We start from the raw sequence: 23,964 nt of genomic DNA on the forward strand, positions 1-23,964 counted from the left end.
GTCTTACCCAAGCTTGTGGACACACCCTGTGTTCACCAATGTTGTTATAGATCCCAGTACAAAAATAGACAAATCCCAATGATAACGTGATTCCCCGCCGAAACGCAAGGGAGTTTTTCATGAAAACTGATGAAATAATAATTCATAATGGTTACCCATTTTGAAAATTTAAAAAATATTAGTATTTCTTTCATTTAAAATACCCATTTGTATATATGGCAACAAGTATATGGGTGAATGCAGACAACAATTGGTTTAAAAACAAACGTTTTGTGGGTTGAATCTTCTGGGTTTTTTGTTCAGATTTGATTTTTTTCTATTCGTTTTTCTTTTATTTGTTTCATTTTTTTTTTTTTCTTAAATGGTTTAAATTTGTTTATGGCTTATAAAACGAAATGGGATGTTCTTTTTTTTGCATGGTTTAAAGTGCATGCTTTAAAATTTATATCTCTTGATATATAATAAAGTATTCTGATCTGCCATATCGGCTTTGAACCCTCTGTGTTTTGACTACGAGCCATGAAGGAAACTTTTTTTTATGCAAAAGGAAATTAAAATAATTCTCAGTCCCGGGTTTTCGCCCCCACAGGGCAGAAGATCTGTTGACCATGGACAGAAAGTTTCCCTTGAGCAAATTTGTAATTGCTAGAAAATTAAAAAAATTTAGATTGTAAATTTTTAGAAAAATGCTAAATTTCCCCTTTTTCCCTCTTAATCTATTTTTAGCCTGTTTGTAAATATCAAGTTATCTTGGGCCATAGTATGTATGAATTTTATCTGTAATTCCCACAGAAAAAAAATACAACCAAACAACAAAATGTTTTTAGTGTGAAATGTTGCTATTTGAAGGTGTAAAATAAATGTGGCGAACAAAATTATGTAATTGGGGTGTGCATTTTGCCGCTGGTATATCATCTTTTTATTTAATTTGCTTTCCCCCAATTGCAAAAATAAACACTGTTAATGTTTAAAATTTTATTTTAAAAAAAAAAACATTAAATAAAAAAAAAAAATTTTTATATCAGTTTTTTTTTAATTTGTGCAAGGTATGTGCAAAACAGTTTAATTTAGTTAAAAAACATACACACATTCAGTTAACATTTCTTTAATGGCTAAACTTTGCTTCAGTTGCCCAAGATTGATGTAGGTTGAGACTTAATCAGTTTGGGGTGGAAAAACAGTTTGGGATGGGAAATCTGTTTGGCATTATTAGTTTAAACCCCATGCAAAATATTTAAAATATCCTTGTTTCTATTAGAAGATGCATGTTTGGATGAAATGTTTGACTTTCAAATTTCTTTGTTTACATTTGATTACAATTACGTTTTTGTTTGATTACGAATAAATTACCTGTCTCTAAAAAAACAGAAGGTGATTTGTTGTTTTTTTGGGGTTTTTAACATGCAGGCACAATTTAGGTCATTATGGGACTTTCTCATTTTTTGTGGAGGAAGACCCCTGGTCCCCCTCCTTGCCTTTTCATCATGGGGGGCCCCGGGGTAGATCCCCCGACCTTCTGGAAAACCGCGGAGGTTCCCCACTGAAAAATCAACGCCTCAAGTGAGGCCCGAACCCAATTAGTGTAGGGCAAGTGATTTTGAAATCTGGACCTTAAAACCCCCCGAACGATCCCAAATTCCTTGCGTTATTATTACAATTATTTTTGGGTTTCTTTTGACTCCTGGTGCCTGTTGTGCGGACATTTTGCCTAAAATGGGGGGGTGCCATAAAAATGTCCCTTACTTACCTTTTAGTTGGGAAAAAAAACCTACTTCACTTCCGGCTCCTATCCTCTCTGTTCCTTACTCTTTCTTTTAAATGAACATTTTAAACACAAAGGTCTGTCTTGCTGCATTGAATGGTAAAAATTTAGTAATACTCTAGAAATTTATAAAGGGGTTTTGATAGATCCTATTCTGTGGTTTTTTAAAAATGAGTCTGTGCAGACTTGCACTGTAAGCGTCGTGGAAAAGCTGTTTTGGTGATTTGTGGTGGGAAAGGTTTTCCCTTTTTTATAATAAATGCATTTACTTCTTATCACCCCGGCCTTCCCTTGTTTAATTACAAATTTGATGTGTTTGTTAGGCAGCTCGTAATGCATCCGTTACCCTTCGGTTCTTTGCCCTTTGGCTTCGTTGTGGAGAACAGCAGAGGGATTTTTATGGTTGGGTTGTAACCTGGATGGACAACAGGGGGGAAATGGTTGGACAGTCTTTTTTCTTTACAAGCCTTTGGAATTGTGTTTATTATCAAAAAGGCTTAATAATCAAATTTAAAAAATTTTTATTGTTTTTGAATTTATACCCTTGCATTGCCCTGTAGATGTGCATGATTGGAAATAAAATTTATTTTATTCTATTCTATTCAATTCTTGTCACCAATGATTGAAACAGGGACAAGAGGCAAGTGACTGAAAGGTTAAAATTTTCAATATTTTCTTGTTATTATTTAATGCTCTCCCAAAATATCGTGACTGTTACACTTAATTTCATTTAAAAGGGTGCAACCTGTTTAAAGGGTTTTTAAATTTAAAATCAAGTTTAGGGTTTGTTTAGTTTACTGTTTAAAATAGATGAGTCAGATGTCATAGCTTTGGTGGGGGAGTGCATTATTTATGGCTTTATCACCTGTAAATAAACTGTCTTTGTTTTTGATGTGGTTTTGTTTGTGACCACACAGGATCTTAAGATAGCCATTGGTTTAGGGGGGAAAATGGTTTCATGTATTTTGAGGACATGATGAAAACATGATTTTTTCGAGTTGAAACTTGTAGTTTAAAGGCTCATTTCTAGACTAATATGTCATTGTATAGAACCTTTATTAGAGAAAATATGTAAACCACCATTGAAGATACCATGCTGCTCAGTTGATAGAGCATCGGACTGGTATTTAGAGTTCAAGTCACAGTCTGGATGTATACATGTATTTTTCTCACCCTGTGCCTCTGTATAAATTTTGCAACAAGATCGCATTGTAGAATGTTTGTATTTACTTTTTCTGTATATCTATAGGGGTTTATTGAAGTAAACCCCACATTGCTCTGTACATTTTTGCGAGTTTATTTAAGTAAACCTCATAATGCTCTGTACATTTTGTGAGTGTATTTAAATAAAGGTCATCGTGCTCTGTACTTTTTTTGTGAGTTTATTTAAGTAATGCTCATAAATGCTCTGTACATTTTTGTGAGTTTATTTAAGTAAAGCCCATAAATGCTCTGTACATTTTTGTGAGTTTATTTAAGTAAAGCTCATGATGCTCTGTACATTTTTGTGAGTTTATTTAAGTAAAGCTCATAAATGCTCTGTACTTTTTTGTGAGTTTATTTAAGTAAAGTTCATCATGATCTGTACATTTTTGTGAGTTTATTATGCCCCCCTTCGAAGAAGGAGGGGTATATTGTTTTGCAGATGTTGATCGTTCGGTCCTTCGGTCTGTATGTAGACCAATCCATTTCCGGATGATAACTTAAGAACGCTTGGGCCAAGGATCATGAAAGTTGATAGGAAGGTTGGTCATCTCCTGCAGATGACCCCTATTGATTTTGAGATCTGTATGTCAAAGGTCAAAGTCACAGTGACCTTGAACAGTTAAACAGTTTCCGGATGATAACTCAAGAAGCTTGGGCTAGGATCATGAAAGTTGATAGGGGGGGTTTGGTCATGCCAGCAGGTTTGACCCCTACTGATTTTGAGGTCAGTATGTCAAAGTTCAAAGTAAAGTGCCCTGGAACAGTTAAACGGCTTTCCGGATGATAACTCAAGATTGTTGGGCCTAGGATGTGAAAGTTGATAGGGAAGTTGATCATGAGCAGCAGATGACCCCTATTGATTTTGAGGTCAGTAGGTCAAAGGTCAGGGTCACAGTGGCCAGGAACAGTAAAACCGTTTCCGGGCCATAACTAAAGAACGCTTTAGCTAGGATCAGGAAATTGATAGGGAGATTGATCATGCAGAGATGACCCTATGATTTTGAGTTATTTGGTCTAAGTTCAAGGTCAGATTGGCCAGGAAAAGTAAAACGGTTTCTGGACGATAATTGAAAATTTTGGGGCCAAGGGTCATAAAAAGATGATTGAATGGTTCATATGACCCGCAGTGACCCTATTGATTTTAAGATCAGTAGGTCAAAGGTCAAGGTTACAGTGACCTGGAACATTTAAACCATTTCCAGACAATAACTTGAGAATGCTTGGGCCTAGAATCATGAAACTTGATAGGAAGGTTGGTCATGACCTGTAGATGACCCCTATAGATTTTGATGTCGGTTTGGCTAAAGGTCAAGGTCACATTGACCGGAACAGTTAAATCCCTTTCAAACGATACCTTGAGAAAGCTTGGACCTAGGATCACTTAACTTAATAGGGAGGTTGATTTTGAGGTCTATAGGTCAAAGGTCAATGTCACATTGAACCAGAACAGTAGAATTTTTGTTTACAGTGAGCAAATAATTTCTGTTCCATGTGCAATTACTGAATGCATCAAGGGGGGCATTTTGTGTTCGACAAGTTCTTGTTTAAGTAAAGCTTATGATGCTCTGTACATTTTTGTGAGTTTATTTAAGTAAAGTTTATGATGCTCTGTACATTTTTGTGAGTTTATTTAAGTAAAGTTTATGATGCTCTGTACATTTTTGTGAATTTATTTAAGTAAAGCTTATGGTGCTCTGTACATTTTTGTGAGTTTATTTAAATAAAGCTTATGATGCTCTGTACATTTTTGTGAATTTATTTAAGTAAAGCTTATGGTGCTCTGTACATTTTTGTGAGTTTATTTAAATAAAGCTTATGATGCTCTGTACATTTTTGTGAATTTATTTAAGTAAAGCTTATGGTGCTCTGTACATTTTTGTGAATTTATTTAAGTAAAGCTTATGGTGCTCTGTACATTTTTGTGAGTTTATTTAAATAAAGCTTATGATGCTCTATACATTTCCGTGAGTTTATTTAAGTAAAATCTCTATGTACCCTTGCAGGGGTGGAAAAATCTGATTTTGACCTGCTTGTCCATTTTTGTCATTTGCTATTTTTTACTTGTCTGTATGATAGTTATATAGTAAATTCTGGTCAAATTTCACTTATCCGTACAAGATTTGGGACAACCTGGGCAATATGGACAATTGAATTTGTCTTGCTCCATTACGGATCCCTGTGGGATTTGTGTTTATCCTAAGCTCAAATATGTTTTTGTAGATGAAAAGCTGACATGTCATGCTAAAGCCCAGGTAATTTCAAATCGTTAGCAACTGCTGAAACTTGACTCCCCATTAGCAAAAAAAACAAAAAAAGAAGTCCACATGCATAAATTTCAATGGGGTGACCCCTGCGCGTGACCCCTTACTATCGACCAATCCAAAGGCGACTTTCGTTTTCAAGTCTAGCATGTCTCTTTTCATTTTCTTTACTTCCGGAAATAGCTGAAGGTGGAGTGACGTCATTTTCTATGTTGTCAATTATGCCTGGCGAGATTGCATAAAAATGTGCCCGCCTGTCCTAAGGATATATCCTAGACCTGAGGAGTTTCACCTGATGGTTGAATTGCAGACATTCTCCTCATGTTTTCCAGATTGTTATATACCAGCAGTATGATAGTGGTGCACATTTTCTGCATGTTATCTTGATATATGATCAGACAATAATCCTAAAAGAGATACAAACACACAAATACTGTTCTTGAAGGAAATAGTTGTGCAAAATTATGCAAAACTGTCAATGAATTTTATAGGAGTTTTATTAAAAAATTGTCTTAGTTTATGGGCATGGCAGTCTTTGTACTAGACAATCTCTTTACTATTTAAATGCTTAGATGTACATTACAGTCATTGTACAAAGGGTTTATCACTTTCTACCACTTGTCAGAATATCAGATTACAGAAAAGTGAAAAATTGTTGCTGAAATAGAAAAAAAATGATATTCATTTTCTACACCAGCACAGCAATACAGCTGGTTAAGTACACAGGTGCTTTGTTTGGGTATTGGATTTTTTTGTTGTTGTTAAAAGATCTGTCCGCCCCATTTTTGGGCTTCAGTTTCCTTTTTTTATGAAATAACTTTAAACAAGAACACCTAGTAGACAGCTGGAGGTAGAACTTAGATTGATTTTGTTTGGTGAACTGTAAATTATTTTCAGGCAATTACTTTATTCCTGTGTTTGATGCATTTTAAAATGCTGTGAAATATGCGATAAGATTGTAAAAATTAATATAAAATTCAGAAAATTTCATGGGATTTGTTATCTGTTTGTATTCTTAACTATGTGCTTCTTTGAATTATGAATGTGATGTGTTTGAACTAGAGAGGATGTTTTGAAAATGTTCAGAATTTGCTTTAATTATCACATCCAAAGTGTGCCACATGAACTCAGAGACTCTTTTTATAATGATTTTTTTTGCTCTGAATTATTAAGTTTTGAAAATGTTCAGAAACATAGTTTAGCTATAGTTTGTTTTAATTATCATACATAAACTTGAGAGACTTTTGTGATGAAACATTTTTTCTTCTTCCTCTGGGGCCATCTGAGTATTTATTTTTCATTGTGTGGGCACTTGGCTGGTACCACAGACCCTATTCAAGACAAATGAATTGTTTTGACACATGAAATAACTTTGCTTCACAAGCAGGGTTTTGGACTTACCTTTGAGGGTATGTGAATCAGAGTGAGTTACCTTAACCACTCAGACTGCCATGGAGACAGATATAATCAGCGTCATAACTGCTGAATCAGACACTTTGCTGTAATTTTCATAATCATCATAAATTACAATGGAATTAATATGTCTATGTAATTATTTTGCTAACTAGAGGCAATTTAAAAACCTATATAAGTGTAACAGTAGCTAGATACCTTCAAATTGTGGTTAATCCCAAAAACTCATCAGAGACGGGGATAGGCAAATCTCAGGTAATAACCTGAAAGTGATTCAACTGTCTGATGCAAGAAATTTTTTCAGTGAAACTATTTCAATGGAATTTTGGTGAATCAGCCGCTCTCAAGTGGTTGATAGTCGAGATATTTTCACTTAACTTTGTAGACACAAGCTTCATTTCCTGATGGATTTGTACTTGACGGAATGAATTAATAGATAATGATTTTACAAATGATGAAATTTATGTAGATCCCCACTCCCTAACCCACCAACCCCCACCTCCACCAAAGACCATGGAGATCTTAAAGGTGCCAGCTATCAGATGTAATCAGTGATTTGCCTTATAATTAGTTAGAATGTCACAAAGTTTGGACCATGTAATCAGTGGTTGGCCTTATAATTAGTTAGTATGTCACAACGTTGGGACCCATGTAATCAAGGGTTGGCCTTATAATAAGTTAGTATGTCACAAAGTTGGGACCCATGTAATCAATGGTTGGCCTTATAGTTAAGTTAGTATGTCACAAAGTTGAGACCCATGTAATCAATGGTTGGCCTTATTATTAGTTAGTATGTCACAAAGTTAGGACCCATGTAATAAATGGTTGGCCTTATAGTTAAGTTAGTATGTCACAAAGTTGAGACCCAATGTAATCAATGGTTGGCCTTATAGTTAAGTTAGTATGTCACAAAATTGAGACCCTATCAGATCAACAATCAGCCTTATTGTTGAGTTAATGTGTCACAAAGTTGAGACCCTATCAAATCAACAATGTGCCTTATTGTTGAGTTGATGTGTCACAAAGTTGAGACCTTGTAAAATCAACGATCAGCCTTATAATTGAGTTAGTGTGGCGCAAAGTTGAGACCCTATCAAATGAACAATTAGCCGTATAGTTTAGTTCAACTAATTTGACGTGATCCTAGGAAGTATTGAGTTATTTTTAGCTCATCTTTTTGAAGAAAAAGTAGAGCTATTGCACTTGCTCCAGCGTCAGTGTCCCTGTTGGTTAATCTAATATTTCTGTTACTATCAAAGCTTTTGACTTGAAACTTAAAATAGTTATTTACTATCAAAGTCTACACAAGGAGAAACAATCGCCATAACTCTGTTTGAATTTTGACTTGCGCAAGTGATAACACCTATAACTTTACATGACTGTGTACTGTGATTTATCCCCCATTATTTTGATCCTTCGAAGTTTTGACGGTTAGATTGCCCGTCGCAAACATTATAAAACAATCTGACCGTCAAATTATTTTGACTACCGTATAGTGGAGTTAAAGTGTCACAATATTGAGACCCGTCAAATCAGCAATAAGCCTTATACTTTATTGTCACATACTTTAGGTTCAATAAGTATAATATGATATTTCATAACATGATAATTTGATGTATTTGCAGGAGTTGCCTCTATGAAGGCCAACAAGATGGAAGATTATTATGAAATCCTCTGTATTCAACGGAGTGCCAGTGAAACAGACATCAAAAAGGCGTAAGTTTTCTTCATTTTTTTGTTTGTTGAATGGCTAAGGTCATTGGTCTCGTCCAGTGACACATTGTGCATGTAGAAGTCCGCTACTGGTAGAAAACAAGTCCGTACTGAACTGAAACGATTCCAAGTTTACTGACCACCACAAATAACTGAAATAGTGAGGTAAAAAAAATAGACATTGAATGCATCCCAACTTTTCAGAAATGTTTATCTGTGGAAATAGTTTGTCAGAATGACTTAGCATGGTAGAGAATTGATTCCACACATAAATAGAAATGGCACCTGACTTGTATAAAAAAGCCAGTGTTAAAAATTCTGATTTTGAATGCTTGCATTTTGATCACCGTGATTAGAATCGTGGAATGATTCAGCAAAATATTGCTTTTCCTTTGGGAATTTGAACAGTGTGTTTAGCAAATGGATAACATGTTTTTTTCATGTTTCCACAGCTAAAGAAATTAGAGATAATTATCTGATGCTAATAACAAAAATTCAGACTAGTGTTTGCTGTGGAAAATCAGTTTCATGATTAATTGAATTGCAGAACTTACATCTAAAGTCGCTTGTCTTCCACCTCAGATTCATGTAGAGAAGTTGTGAGCAACTTGTAGAGAATGAACATGCAATTGTATAGAATCTACAGACACTCACCTCATTGTAGAGAATGAACATGCAATTGTATAGAATTTACAAACACTCACCTCATTGTAGAGAATGAACATGCAATTGTACAGAATCTGCAAACACTCACCTCATTGTAGAGAATGAACATGCAATTGTACAGAATCTGCAAACACTCACCTCATTGTAGAGAATGAACATGCAATTGTACAGAATCTGCAAACACTCACCTCATTGTAGAGAATGAACATGCAATTGTACAGAATCTGCAAACACTCACCTCATTGTAGAGAATGAACATGCAATTGTACAGAATCTGCAAACACTCACCTCATTGTAGAGAATGAGCATGCAATTGTATAGAATCTGCAAACAAATCTGCAAACAAATCCTCATTGTAGAGAAAGAACATGCAATTGTATAGAATCTGCAAACACTCACCTCATTTTAGAGAATGAACATGCAATTGTATAGAATCTGCAAACACTCACCTCATTGTGGAAAATGAACATTCAATTGTGTAGAATCTGCAAGCAAATCTGCAAACACTCACCTCATTGTAGAGAATGAACATGCAATTGTATAGAATCTGCAAACACTCACCTCATTTTAGAGAATGAACATGCAATTGTATAGAATCTGCAAACACTCACCTCATTTTAGAGAATGAACATGCAATTGTATAGAATCTGCAAACACTCACCTCATTGTAGAGAATGAACATGCAATTGTATAGAATCTGCAAACACTCACCTCATTGTAGAGAATGAACATGCAATTGTATAGAATCTGCAAACACTCACCTCATTGTAGAGAATGAACATGCAATTGTATAGAATCTACAGACACTCACCTCATTGTAGAGAATGAATTTACAAACACTCACCTCATTGTAGAGAATGAACATGCAATTGTACAGAATTTATAAATACTCACCTCATTGTAGAGAATGAACATGCAATTGTATAGAATCTACAGACACTCACCTCATTGTAGAGAATGAACATGCAATTGTATAGAATCAACATACACTCACCTCATTGTAGAGAATGAACATGCAATTGTATAGAATTTACAGACACTCACCTCATTGTAGAGAATGAACATGCAATTGTATAGAATCTACAAACACTCACCTCATTGTAGAGAATGAACATGCAATTGTATAGAATCTACAAACACTCACCTCATTGTTACATAACTGAAAAATGACTTATAACACAACTGAAATACAATTCCAACAATTCATAAGATGACAAACGGCTGGTAAAGACTGACTTCAAATCACTTGCCCTCACCTCTCAGGGTTTGAGCCCTGTTTCAGCTGTTTGTATCATCATGTTAGAAAGCAATTCAGCTGGCTTGTGGAATACTGCTGATTCTGTTCACATGCAGGCCCTGTGCCTAAAATTTTGTTGATTTAAGTTTGACTTTCCCCCCATCCCCTATCCCCAGACACCCATAGACAGACACACAAAATATGTACCATGATATACCTTGACTCTGCCTGAATCAAGTGATAATTGAGTAAATAGAACATGTATTGTAATTATAGTGCAGGTACTGTAGTAAGATGTAATTAACTGATAATTGCCATGTTACTCTCTCTCTCTCTCTCTCTCTCTTTCTCAGACTCATGTATTACTGTTTACTGTGTGAATCATGAATATTTTCCAAAAATCTCTGGTAGGTTGGACACAGGTGTAATAGTGGAAAAGTCACATATTCAATCCTCAGATGCATGAGGCATGATTTAATTGACAATAATGTGTCATTATGGTCATTTTTAGCTCGACTATACGAAGTATAAGGAGAGCTATCCTACTTGCCCCGGCGTCGGCGTCTTTCCGCGTCCCCACCTTGTTTGAAGTTTTGGTGCACTTTCTCTTTTTTCAACTTATCTCTGTAATTACTGGACGGATTTGATTCAAACTTAAAATACTTATTCCTCATCATCATCCACATCATCTGACATAAGGGCCATAACTCTGGCACCAATATTTCATGAATTATCCCCTCTTTTCACTTAGATTTTCAGGTTAAAGTTTTGATGCACTTTCACTCTATCTCTGTTATTACTGAATGGATTTGATTCAAACTTAAAATAGTTGTTCAACATCATCACCCACATCATATGACACAAGGTGCATAACTCTGGCACCATTTTTTCATGAATTATTCCCCCTTTTTACTTAGAATTTCAGGTTAAAGTTTTGGTGCACTTTCACTCTACCTCTGTTATTACTGAATGGATTTGATTCAAACTTAAAGCAGTTGTTCAGCATCATCACCCACATCATATGACACAAGCTGCGTAACTCTGGCACAATTTTTCATGAATTATTCCCCTTTTTACTTAGAATTTCAGGTTAAAGTTTTATGCACTTTCACTCTATCTCTGTTATTACTGAATAGATCTGATTCAAACTTTAAACAATTGTTCAACATCATTACCCTTATCATATGACACAAGGTGCATAACTCTGGGACCAATTTTTCATGAATTATTTGCCCTTTTTAATTAGAATTTTAGGTTAAAGTTTTGATGCACTTTCACTCTGTCTCTGTTATTACTGAATGGATTTGATTCAAACTTAAAATAGTTGTTCAACATCATCACCCACACCATATGACGCAAGGTGCATAACTCTGGCACCAATTTTTAGCTCACCTGAGCACGAAGTGCTCAAAGGTGAGCTTTAGTGATCGCCCTGTGTCCGTCGTCCGTCGTCAACAATTTGACTGTTAACACTCTAGAGGTCACATTTTTGGCCCAATCTTAATGAAACTTGGTCAGAATGTTACCCTCAATAAAATCTTGGATGAGTTCGATATTGGGTCATCTGGGATCAAAAACTAGGTCATCAGGTCAAATCAAAGGAAAAGCTTGTTAACACTCTAGAGGTCACATTTTTGGCCCAATCTTAATGAAACTTGGTCAGAATGTTACCCTCAATAAAATCTTGGACGAGTTCGATATTGGGTCATCTGGGATCAAAAACTAGGTCATCAGGTCAAATCAAAGGAAAAGCTTGTTAACACTCTAGAGGTCACATTTTTGGCCCAATCTTAATGAAACTTGGTCAGAATGTTACCCTCAATAAAATCTTGGACGAGTTCTATATTGGGTCATCTGGGTTCAAAAACTAGGTCACCAGGTCAAATCAAAGGAAAAGCTTGTTAACACTCTAGAGGTCACAATTTTGGCCCAATCTTAATGAAACTTGACCAGAATGTTAATCTTGATGATCTTAAGGTCCAGTTTGAATCTGGGTCATGTAGGATCAAAAACTAGGTCACCAGGTCAAATCAAAGGAAAAGCTAGTTTACACTGTAGAGACCACATTTATGACCATATCATAATGAAACTTGGTCAGAATGTAAATCTTGATGATCTTAAGGTCAGTTGTAAATCTGGGTCAGGTGGGGTTAAAAACTAGGTCACTAGGTCAGATCAAAGGAAAAGCTTGTTAACACTGTAGAGGCCATATTTATGACTGTATCTTCATGAAACTTAGTCAGAATGTTAAACTTGATGATCTTTAGGACAGGTTTGAATCTGGGTCATGTCGGATCAAAAACTAGGTCACCAGGTCAAATCAAAGGAAAAGCTAGTTAACACTTTAGAGGCCACAGTTATGACCATATCTTAATGAAACTTTGTCAGAATATTAATCTTGATGATCTTTAGATCAAGTTTAAATCTGGGTCAGTTGGGGTCAAAAACTAGGTCACTAGGTCATATCAAAGGAAAACCTTGTTAACACTCTAGAGGCCACATTTATGACTGTATATTCATGAAACTTAGTCAGAATGTTAAACTTGATGATCTTTAGGTCAAGTTCGAATCTGGGTCATATCGGGTCAAAAACTAGGTCACAGGGTCATTTCAAAGGAATGGCTAGTTAACACTTTAGAGGCCACATTTATGACCATATCTTAATGAAACTTGGTCAGAATGTTAATCTTAATGATCTTTAGGTCTGTAGGTCAGGTGAGCGATACAGGGCCTTCATGGCCCTCTTGTTCATTAATTATTCCCCCTTTTTACTTAGAATTTTAGGTTAAAGTTTTGATGCACTTTCACTCTGTCTCTGTTATTTCTGAATGGATTTGATTCAAACTTAAAATAGTTGTTCAACATCATCACCCACACTATATGACACAAGCTGCATAACCCTGGCACCAATATTTAATGAATTATGCCCCTTTTTGCTTAGGATATACTTATATAGTGTTTTGATACATTTTATCTTTACCTCTTTTATTACTTTAAGTTGATATTTTTGACATAGACTCAGGCTATTGTGCAATATCTTCATCCACAATTGGAGTCATTAAACACTCCAGTGACAGCTCTAGTTTCCTCAGATGTACCCAGTTTCACTATCCAGCATCGAAATAGTCGAGCGCGCTGTCTCCTGTGACAGCTCTTGTCATTTGTCTGGTACCTCTGACTGGTGGAGAAGTTATTTTTCAGTAGAAAGTTGGCAACTTGTGAATTTTTTTATTATTATTTTTTTCTAATCTTTGTTGCCATATTTTCAAGTTCAGTTACATTTAAAGCACTCTTTGACCTATGTTTGATGTATGTTGTATCTTTTAGTAGATACATTGATTGATAAATATCTCCTTTTATCTGCAGCATAGCTTGCTGCTTTTTTGTTTTTGCATTTAGATATGAATGGTTTTGAGTAGCTGGTAATATGGGAAAAGATATTACTATTAATTTTTACATTAGTTAAAATTTATTAAATTCATGTCAAGATAATGTCTTTGAGTTGTTCAGCACTTTGTCACTCTCATACTTTTTGTTCAGCAGATTATGAAGACCCCATGTTTGTTATGTTCAAAGGAGATAACTCCTAAGGCTATTCAGTTTTTAGCTCGACTATTCGAAGAATAGTCTAGCTATTCTACTCACCCTGGCGTCGGCGTCGCCGTCGGCGTCACACCTTGGTTAAGTTTTTGCATGCAAGTACATACAGCTATCATTTAAAGGCATATAGCTTTGAAACTTATTTATTCTTTTTCCAGGTCAATGACCAACCTCACTGGGTCAAGTTACATAACTCTAACATGTATTTTGAGCAAATTATGCCCCCTTTTGGACTTAGAAAATTCTGGTTAAAGTTTTACATGCAAGTTACTATCTCCAAAACTAATGCAGATGTTGAATTGAAACTTCACATGTGTCTTCGGGGTTATAAAACTAGTTGATAGAATCAAGTCCCATAACTCTGACATGTATTTTGGGCAAATTATGCCCCCTTTTGTACTTAGAAAATTTTGGTTAAAGTTTAGCGTGCAAGTACATACAGCTATTACTAAAAGGCATATAGATTTGAAACTTATTTTTTCTTTTTCTAGACCAATTACCTACCTCACTGGGTCAAGTCCCATAGCTCTGACATGTATTTTGGCCAAATTATGCCCCCTTTTGGACTTAGAAAATTCTGGTTAAAGTTTTGTGTGCAAGTACATACAGCTATTACTAAAAGGCATATTGATTTGAAACTTATTTTTTCTTTTTCTAGATCAATTACCTACCTCACTGGGTCAAGTCCCATAACTCTGATATGTATTTTGAGCAAATTATGCCCCCTTTTGGACTTAGAAAATCCTGGTTAAAGTTTTACATGCAAGTTACTATCTCCAAAACTAATGCAGATATTAAATTGAAACTTCACATGTCTTCGGGGTTATAAAACTAGTTGATAGAATCAAGTCCCATAACTCTGACATGTATTTTGGGCAAATTATGCCCCCTTTTGTACTTAGAAAATCCTGGTTAAAGTTTAGCGTGCAAGTACATACAGCTATTACCAAAAGGCATATAGCTTTGAACTTATCTATTCTTTTTCTAGGTCAGTTACCAACCTCACTGGGTCAAGTTCCATAACTCTTAACATGTATTTTGAGCAAATTATGCCCCCTTTTGGACTTAGAAAATTCTGGTTAAAGTTTTACATGCAAGTTACTATCTCCAAAACTAATGCAGATATGGAATTGAAACTTAACATGTTTCTTCGGGGTTATTAAACTAGTTGATAGCATCAAGTCCCATAACTCTGATATGCATTTTGGTCAAATTATGTCCCGTTTCGAACTTAAAACTCTTTTGATATTTAACATTTTGGGTAATAATTTCCTGCTTCTGTGACAATATTTCGAATAGTCGAGCTTGGCTGTCTTACGGACAGCTCTTGTTTTAAGAATTATAATGCCCCCATATCAGAGCCAAGAAAGTAGTCTGGCTACTGACTAGATAATCTTTTTTAATTTTCTTCAATCATTACTCTTATATATACTGACCGGTCTTTCTTGGCTCCGATTATCTTCAATGTTTTGAGAAGAAAAGGGAAATTATTATACAAAATTTCAATAGCCTCAGGAGTTATCTCCTGTGAACAAAACAAAAGGTCTGAACAGACTTCGAAGAAAGGTCAATTCAGAATATATAAGAGAAATTATTTAATAAGATAATAAGATTATATAGTCATTAGCCAGAATATAGGTATTTCAACAATTTTAAACTCTGCTAGAGAATGGCATTCCACTGAGGCATTAAGAAGTATAACACTACCGGTAGATCAAACAATAATTATGTCTCCCCCAGGAGACATATTGTTTTTGCCCTGTCCGTCTGTCCGTCCGTACGTCACACTTCATTTCCGAGCAATAACTGGAGAACCATTTGACCTAGAACCTTCAAACTTCATAGGGTTGTAGGGCTGCTGGAGTGGACAACCCCTATTGTTTTTGGGGTCACTTTGTCAAAGGTCAAGGTCACAGGGGCCTGAACATTGAAAACCATTTCCGATAAATAACTAGAGAACCACTTGACCCAGAATGTTGAAACTTCATAGGATGATTGTACATGCAAAGTAGATGACCCCTATCGATTTTGGGGTCACTCCATTAAAGGTCAAGGTCACAGGGGCCCGAACATTGAAAACCATTTCCGGTCAGTAACTTGAGAACCACTTGACCCAGAATGTTGAAACTTCATAGGGTGATTGTACATGCAAAGTAGATGACCCCTATCGATTTTGGGGTCACTCCATTAAAGGTCAAGGTCACAGGGGCCTGAACATTGAAAGCTATTTCCGGTCAGTAACTTGAGAACCACTTGACCCAGAATGTTTAAACTTCATAGGATGATTGGTCATGAAGAGTAGATGACCCCTATTGATTTTGGGGTCACTTTATCAAAGGTCAAGGTCACAGGGGCCTGAACATTGAAAACCATTTCCGATCAATAACTAGAGAACCACTTGACCCAGAATGTTAAAACTTCATAGGATGATTGATCATGAAGAGTAAATGACCCCTATTGATTTTGGGGTCACTCCGTTAAAGGTCAAGGTCACAGTGGCCTGAACATTGAAAACCATTTCCGATCAATAACTAGAGAACCACTTGACCCAGAATGTTGAAACTTCATAGGATGATTGGTCATAAAGAGTAGATGACCCCTATTGATTTTGGGGTCACTCCATCAAAGGTCAAGGTCACAGGGGCCTGAACATGGAAAACCATTTCCGATTAATAACTAGAGAACCACTTGACCCAGAATGTTGAAACTTCATAGGATGATTTTACATGCAAAGTAGATGACCCCTATCGATTTTGGGGTCACTCCATTAAAGGTCAAGGTCACAGGGGCCTGAACATTGAAAACCATTTCCGGTCAGTAACTTTAGAACCACTTGACCCAGAATGTTGAAACTTAATAGGATGATTGGTCATGCAAAGTAGATGACCCCTATCGATTTTGGGGTCACTCCATTAAAGGTCAAGGTCACAGGGGCCCGAACATTGAAAACCATTTCTGGTCAGTAACTTTAGAACCACTTGACCCAGAATGTTGAAACTTCATAGGGTGATTGTACATGCAAAGTAGATGACCCCTATCGATTTTGGGGTCACTCCATTAAAGGTCAAGGTCACAGGGGCCTGAACATTGAAAACCATTTCCGGTCAGTAACTTGAGAACCACTTGACCCAGAATGATGAAACTTCATAGGATGATTGGTCATGCAGAGTAGATGACCCCTTACGATTTTAGGGTCACTCTGTTTAAGGTCAAGGCCACAGGGGCCTGAACATGGAAAACCATTTCCAATCAATAACTTGAGAACCTCTCGACCCAGAATGTTGAAACTTCATAGGATGATTGTTCATGCAGAGTAAATGACCCCTATTGTTTTTGGGGTCACTCCATTAAAGGTCAAGGTCACAGGGGCCTGAACATTGATAACCAGTTCCGAGCAATAACTTGAGAACCACTTGACCCAGAATGTTGAAACTTCATAGGATGATTGAACATGCAGAGTAGATGACCCCTATTGATTTTGGGGTCAGTCTATTAAAGGTCAAGGTCACAGTGGCCTGTTCATGTCAAATCATTTTTTGGAAATAACTTGAGAACCACTTGACCTACAATGTTGAAACTTAATAGGATATTCAGAGTAGATGACCCCTATTTAGTTTTAGGTCACTTGATCAAAGGTCAAGGTCACAGAAGCCTGAACAGTGACTTGAGAACCACTAGGCCAAGAGTGTTGAAATTTAGCTGGATGATTGGACATGCCAAGTAGATGATCCCTATTGCAGCCAACCATCAGTATCTCTTTGACTTTCGCTCCTGACCCCTATTGACTTCTTGCCTATAGGACTTTGCATTGGGGGAGACATGCGCTTTTTTACAAAAGCATTTTCTAGTTGTTAGTTATAACACAGGGATTTTTTTAATGTTTCAAACCTGGGGTCCGGGGCCCATTCAGTTGGGAAAAATGACGCGTAAAACCTAACAATTGGGAAATTCAAAAAATAAGTTTAACCATCAATAAATTAAAACCTTTATTTCAGACTTGTCTTTGTTGAATGTCACATCAAGTCTTTTATTTTTTTTTTTAGCTTACCTGTCACAAAGTGACAAGGTGAGCTTTTGTGATCGCGTGGCGTCCGTCGTGCGTCCGTCTGTCCGTCCGTGCGTAAACTTTTGCTTGTGACCACTCTAGAGGTCACATTTTTCATGGGATCTTTATGAAAGTTGGTCAGAATGTTCATCTTGATGATATCTAAGTCAAGTTCGAAACTGGGTTACGTGCGTTCAAAAACTAGGTCAGTAGGTCTAAAAATAGAAAAACCTTGTGACCTCTCTAGAGGCCATATATTTCATGAGATCTTCATGAAAATTGGTCAGAGTGTTCACCTTGATGATATCTAGGTCAGGTTCGAAACTGGGTCACGTGGGGTCAAAAACTAGGTCAGTAGGTCTAAAAATAGAAAAACCTTGTGACCTCTCTAGAGGCCAAATTTCTCAATGGATCTTCATGAAAATTGGTCAGAATGTTCACATTGATGATATCTAGGTCAAGTTCGAAACTGGGTCACATGGGTTCAAAAACTAGGTCAGTAGGTCTAAAAATAGAAAAACCTTGTGACCTCTCTAAGGGCCATATTTCTCAATGGATCTTCATGAAAATTGGTCAGAATGTTCACCTTGATGATATCTAGGGCAATTTTGAAACTGGGTCACGTGAGGTCAATAACTAGGTCAGTAGGTCTAAAAATATAAAAACCTTGTGACCTCTCTAGAGGCCATATTTTTCAAGAGATCTTCATGAAAATTGATCAGAATGTTCAACTTGAGGATATCTAGGTCAGGTTGGAAACTGGGTCACATGCGGTCAAAAACTAGGTCAGTAGGTCTAAAAATAGAAAAACCTTGTTACGTCTCTAGAGGCCATATTTCTCAATGGATCTTCGTGAAAATTGGTGAGAGTGTTCAGCTTGATGATATCTAGGTCAAGTTCATAACTGGGTCATGTGGGTTCAAAAACTAGGTCAGTAGGTCGAAAAATAGAAAAACCTTGTGACCTCTCTAGAGGCCATATTTTTCATGAGATCTTAATGAAAATTGGTGAGAATGTTCACCTTGATGATATCTAGATCAAGTTCAGAAGTGGGTCATGTGCCTTCAAAAACTAGGTCATTAGGTCAAATAATAGAAAAACCTTGTGACCTGTCTAGAGGTCATATTTTTCAATGGATCTTTATGAAAATTGGTCAGAATTTTTTATCTTGATGATATCTAGGTCACATATGCTCAAAATCTAGGTCACTATGTCAAATAATAGAAATAACGACATCATACTCGGTTCAACACTGGGTCATGTGGGGATAGGTGAGCGATTCAGGACCATCATGGTCCTCTTGTTGTGTCTTTTGAAAGTGTTGGAAACCTGAAAATTGAGACTACCACAAAATTGGTATTTTTTTGCAGATTTTTGGGAAATTTATACCTCAGAATTGGGAAAATAAGCAAATTTTTGCAATTGGGATGGGGCCCAAATTTGGCCCCAAAAGCAGCCTTAAAAAATCCCTGTAACACTAGATCAAACAATAATTATTAGTGCCCGAATACTGTGCATCAGTAGCAAGTTATGATCTATTAACTATTGCCAGTAGTTTTGTCAACAACTGATGTTTAGATAGTTTTTGATTTTGGCTTAAAGGTGGTCAGTTGCATTTTGAGCAATATTTTGTGACGTTTTTCGGTTTTCATATGTTTTGTTAGAAATTTATTTAAGGAATAAAAAGACCGATTACATAGAGGTAGGTCCCTGTTGGAAATGTATACTGCACTTTTGAACGTTTATTTTATAGATGAAAAGAGCACTATAAAATTCTAGTACATAATAATTATAATAATATTTTATTACTTTTCATGAAATTTTGTAATTACCTCCCTTTAATTTGGCAAACATAACAAAATTTTAATCAAGAACAGTTTAATACCATAAAAATGATATAGAATAACCTGTTATAAGCAATATGCTTCCAGGGTGAGATTTTACGAGGTGGCACTGTTAAAGTAACTAGATGTTATGTTTCTTGAAGAATTTTCACTGAGATAATAATACAGAAACTGGCACAATTGCAACCATAATCATTGCACAAATATCTTCAACTTAATCACCAATATACCACAAAACGAACAGAATAAGCTGCTGTTTCCCAACTTGTGGCTGGAATACTTCTTTGCCATTTAACTCAGAATTTTGATTGCTTTGTGTGGGAGTCATGATCTGCAGGTGATCAACACATTGTATGGAAGGCCATCTGCACAATAATTACTAAAACTTATGTTCTATACTGAGAACCTAGGTTTCCAACTAAGATGTCAAGAACACATAATTTTAACAAAAACTACTATATTCAGAACCTTGGTTTGTGAAAACAGATTTGAGTTACGTAGAAGAATGCCACAAGTTCTTACAGAAAACATAATGTTTCAGCATAAAAATACTCACTTTTGAAATTTGCACACTTAATAGTTTTAGACTGTATGTTCTCAAGCAGACTTTTGATCTTAGGTCTCTACAGGAAGTTTATAAGGTTCCCAGTAGAGAACAAAAGTTGTGGGAAATATTGCCCTAACAGCCTGTCATACACATTGTTTAATGATAATTCCGGAGAATCATGAGCTGTTTCCCAGCATGCATTACTACTACAAATGTCTGTTTTATACTCTATGAATCACTTAAGTGGTTCTATGGAAACTCTTAGTGTTTTAATGGGTTTAGGAATATTGATGCAATGTAGCCTATAGATTGCTAACTGTAGTAAGCGAAAGCCGTTTTGTATTGGATTCATGTCAAGGACACATAGGGTCAAAATTCAAGGGCACACAAAGAGTTAACTACATTTGAACTTTTTTTCGTCAGTAGAAAAATGCTCTTGTAAAAGTAATGAATGTAAATTTCATGTTAACACGATGTTTTTGTAACACATAATATGAACAATGAATTGTCAGTCTCTTAAGAGAATGTCTAAATAGGTTTGCACTTACCTTCGGGACAATTTATTTAAGGTAGTTCTGCACGTTTGGATCGAAATTATTTCTACAATGTAGAATTTGATTAAACACTGATTTTTCAAAACTTCATAATATACCTAGAAAATTAAGCAAATAAAAAAGATAGGGTGGTGTGCTTGATTTTTTGCTAGACTGATTTGAAAAATAGGGACTTCACGCAATATTTCACAATGGGAGTCTTATAATGGGAAAATCATAACTATCATAACATTTTTGCGAATAGAAATTTTTCTACAATGTAGATTTTGATGAAACTTCTCACAATTGTAATTTGATGAAATAAAATATATAAGTCCTTGTGCTTATTTTTGAAATATTTGACCATGATTAAAGTAAACCGGACATTTCACGCTAATTTTAAGGCGTTATTGTGAATTATTTAACGAGTGATATGTTTTAATATCATATTTTGACTTTACTATATAGCAACAGTGCCATTATAATAAATTTACTCACATGTTGCAATTAATTCATAAAATGATTTTCTGTTCCGTACGCCGAATCCAATCTTTATTCAACGTTTTCCGGAAAAATGTAGTTACGCCATCACTTCCGGTGTATCAAACGTGCAGAACTACCTTAAGGTCTAGAGTAATTTTTTCCTGTTATAAGCCAAATAAAGACCAGTCGAAGTATGTATTTCCTGTTTTTGGCCTCATTTGATTATTTTTCCTTCTTCCAACCTACATCATCATTACTGTTTATGCTAAGAAAATTGAATGTAAAATAAACCATGAAAAGACAATTTGATACATTGTATAAAATTTTGTTTATTTCCTGGATAAAATTATGTGCGGAATTTCATATTCTTAGTCTGCCAATGTAACAGTCTATTGATACTTGATTATTCTCCTGATATTTCATATATCCAATATAATGATGTTAATACCTTTTATTTTTGGCACATAACTGAAATAGAATGAGGATAGGTATTATTGTAGGGTGTAGAGGGTTATTGCAAAAACTGTGAAATACTTTACATTTTACGCATTGTGCACATAACGTGGTATAGATGACGAAGTTCATTTTAAGATTTCCTAATTTGTGTGGTTTTTATCTTAAAAAGTAGTTGACCTAGTCTTCAGGCATCATATACCCACCCGCTTAGCTCAATAGGGAGAGCGCAGATCTACGGATCTCAGGGTTGTAAGTTCGATCCTCAGGCAGGGCATATGTGTTCTGTGATGATTTGGTAGAAGACATTGTGTCTGAAATTATTTGTCCTCCACAGTTACTTGCGAAGAACAGGTTTGTACTGGTACAGAATCAAGGAACACTGGTTAGGTTAACTGCCCTGAAATATTATTAAAAGACGTGTAAAACCCAGTGTTTGGCACTCCTGTTTGACAATAAACTTAAAACTTAACAAGATACGTTGAAAATTTAAAATGTGTCTATTACCTCCCTTTAGAGGTGTTTAGAATGAGTTATGATATGGATGGAGTTTTCTTTATATAAAGGGAAATCAATGAAAAGCCTTAGATCAAAACAGTAGACTATGTTTGCAGTTACGTCTAAGGCAAAGTGCACTATAAGAATTCTCTACTACAACAAACCGCAGTGGAATTCCATTGATATACCTGGATTCTGAACTATAGAAAACATAATATACAAATAAACAGACTGTTAACGTCACTGGTAAATGTCAGACTCACGTTGCCACGTTTTTTGTATGTGTGATTAATGCGGGGAAACGTATAGAAATGAAATCGAATCCAAGAATAGACGATGTAAACAGTAATTTTTATTTTCTATTTTGCCACAATAAATGATGTAATAAGAATTTTTATTTTCGTGTTTGTGTAAATATTTACGATTGAAGATAATTTTGGAAATTCTTCTTTTCTTATGTTACTAATAAGTATCTATACCAAGTTAGCTCGACGTTATTCAAACAGTAGCAAACACATTTGAACTAGGACACAGATTGAAAAGATTGTGAACGTTTTATAAAATTAAAATACAAACAATGTAGAATAACTAAGAAATGAATATATCACTCAAAACTCTTAATATGTGAGGATATAAAGTCTCAGAAATAAGGACAAAGTAAACTTTCTATTTTGCCACAATAAATGATGTAATAAGAATTTTTATTTTCGTGTTTGCGTAAATATTTACGATTGAAGATAATTTTGGAAATTCTTCTTTTCTTATGTTACTGATAAGTATCTATACCAAGTTAGCTCGACGTCGACCCCTGCCCCCCCCCCCCCCCCCCCCCCCCCCCCCCACACACACACACACACACATCCCATTTATTTCCATGTAAAAATTTTCATCCGAAAAAAAAAACAGTGTTAAACTCTGGTTCTCAATTTGATTTGTTCTGGTATTTCAGCTACAGAAAAATGGCCTTAAAATGGCATCCGGACAAAAATATGGACAAAAAAGAGGAGGCAGAGAAAAAATTTAAAGAGATCTCAGAGGCATATGAAGTTTTGTCAGACAGTAAGTAAATTCTGGCATGCAACGTTTTGTCAAACAGTAGGTAAATTTTGGCATGCAAAGTTCTGTCGAACAGTAAATAATTTCTGGCATGCAAAGTTTTGTCAAACAGTAAATAATTTCTGGCATGCAAAGTTTTGTCAGATGTTTGTCAGGCAGTAAGTACATTCTAGCACACAAATTTTTGTCACACTGAAAGTTCATTCTGACATGCAAAGTGTTGTCAGACAGTTAATAAATTCTGGCCAACAAAGTATTGCCAGACAATAAATTCTAGCCTATGAAGTTTTGTCAGACAGTAAGAAAATCCCTGCAAACCAAGTTTTGTCCGACAGTTAATAAATGCTGGCAAACCAAGTTTTGTCAAGCAGTAAATAAATGCTGGCAAATTAAGTTTTGTCAGACATTTAGCAGATCCTGGCAAACACACCAATAAATTATTAATCTTACTAAATTGCAGACTTCTGACATAAATAGTTTTTCTAGACAGAACGTAAATTCTTCACAAAATTGAAGATTTTCTAGAGTCAATGAATTGCTTAGATGAACACAAGACTACAAATCAATTGGATACAAGTTGAGCATCAGCAGGGTGAATATGCTCAATAAAATTGAAAAATAGAAGGACATTATATCAGTATAAAGTA

At 35.6% G+C, this 23,964-nt stretch overlaps 1 protein-coding gene across 5 annotated transcripts in view; it reads left to right on the top strand.

The window, feature by feature from the left end:
- Positions 1 to 23,964, top strand: part of LOC123532256 (dnaJ homolog subfamily B member 6-like) — an 81,921-nt gene that overhangs the window by 27,912 nt on the left and 30,045 nt on the right. For all 5 annotated transcript variants that reach the window (XM_053518421.1, XM_053518425.1, XM_053518424.1 and 2 more), the window contains exons 2-3: positions 8,268 to 8,358; positions 23,211 to 23,320. In XM_053518421.1, coding sequence (XP_053374396.1) covers positions 8,279 to 8,358; positions 23,211 to 23,320 — 190 coding nt within the window. In that variant the 5' untranslated portion in view covers positions 8,268 to 8,278. The remainder of the gene's footprint in view (positions 1 to 8,267; positions 8,359 to 23,210; positions 23,321 to 23,964) is intronic.

Source organism: Mercenaria mercenaria, chromosome 11, assembly GCF_021730395.1.
Source record: "Mercenaria mercenaria strain notata chromosome 11, MADL_Memer_1, whole genome shotgun sequence".
In the NCBI taxonomy this organism is placed as follows: Eukaryota; Metazoa; Mollusca; class Bivalvia; order Venerida; family Veneridae; genus Mercenaria; species Mercenaria mercenaria.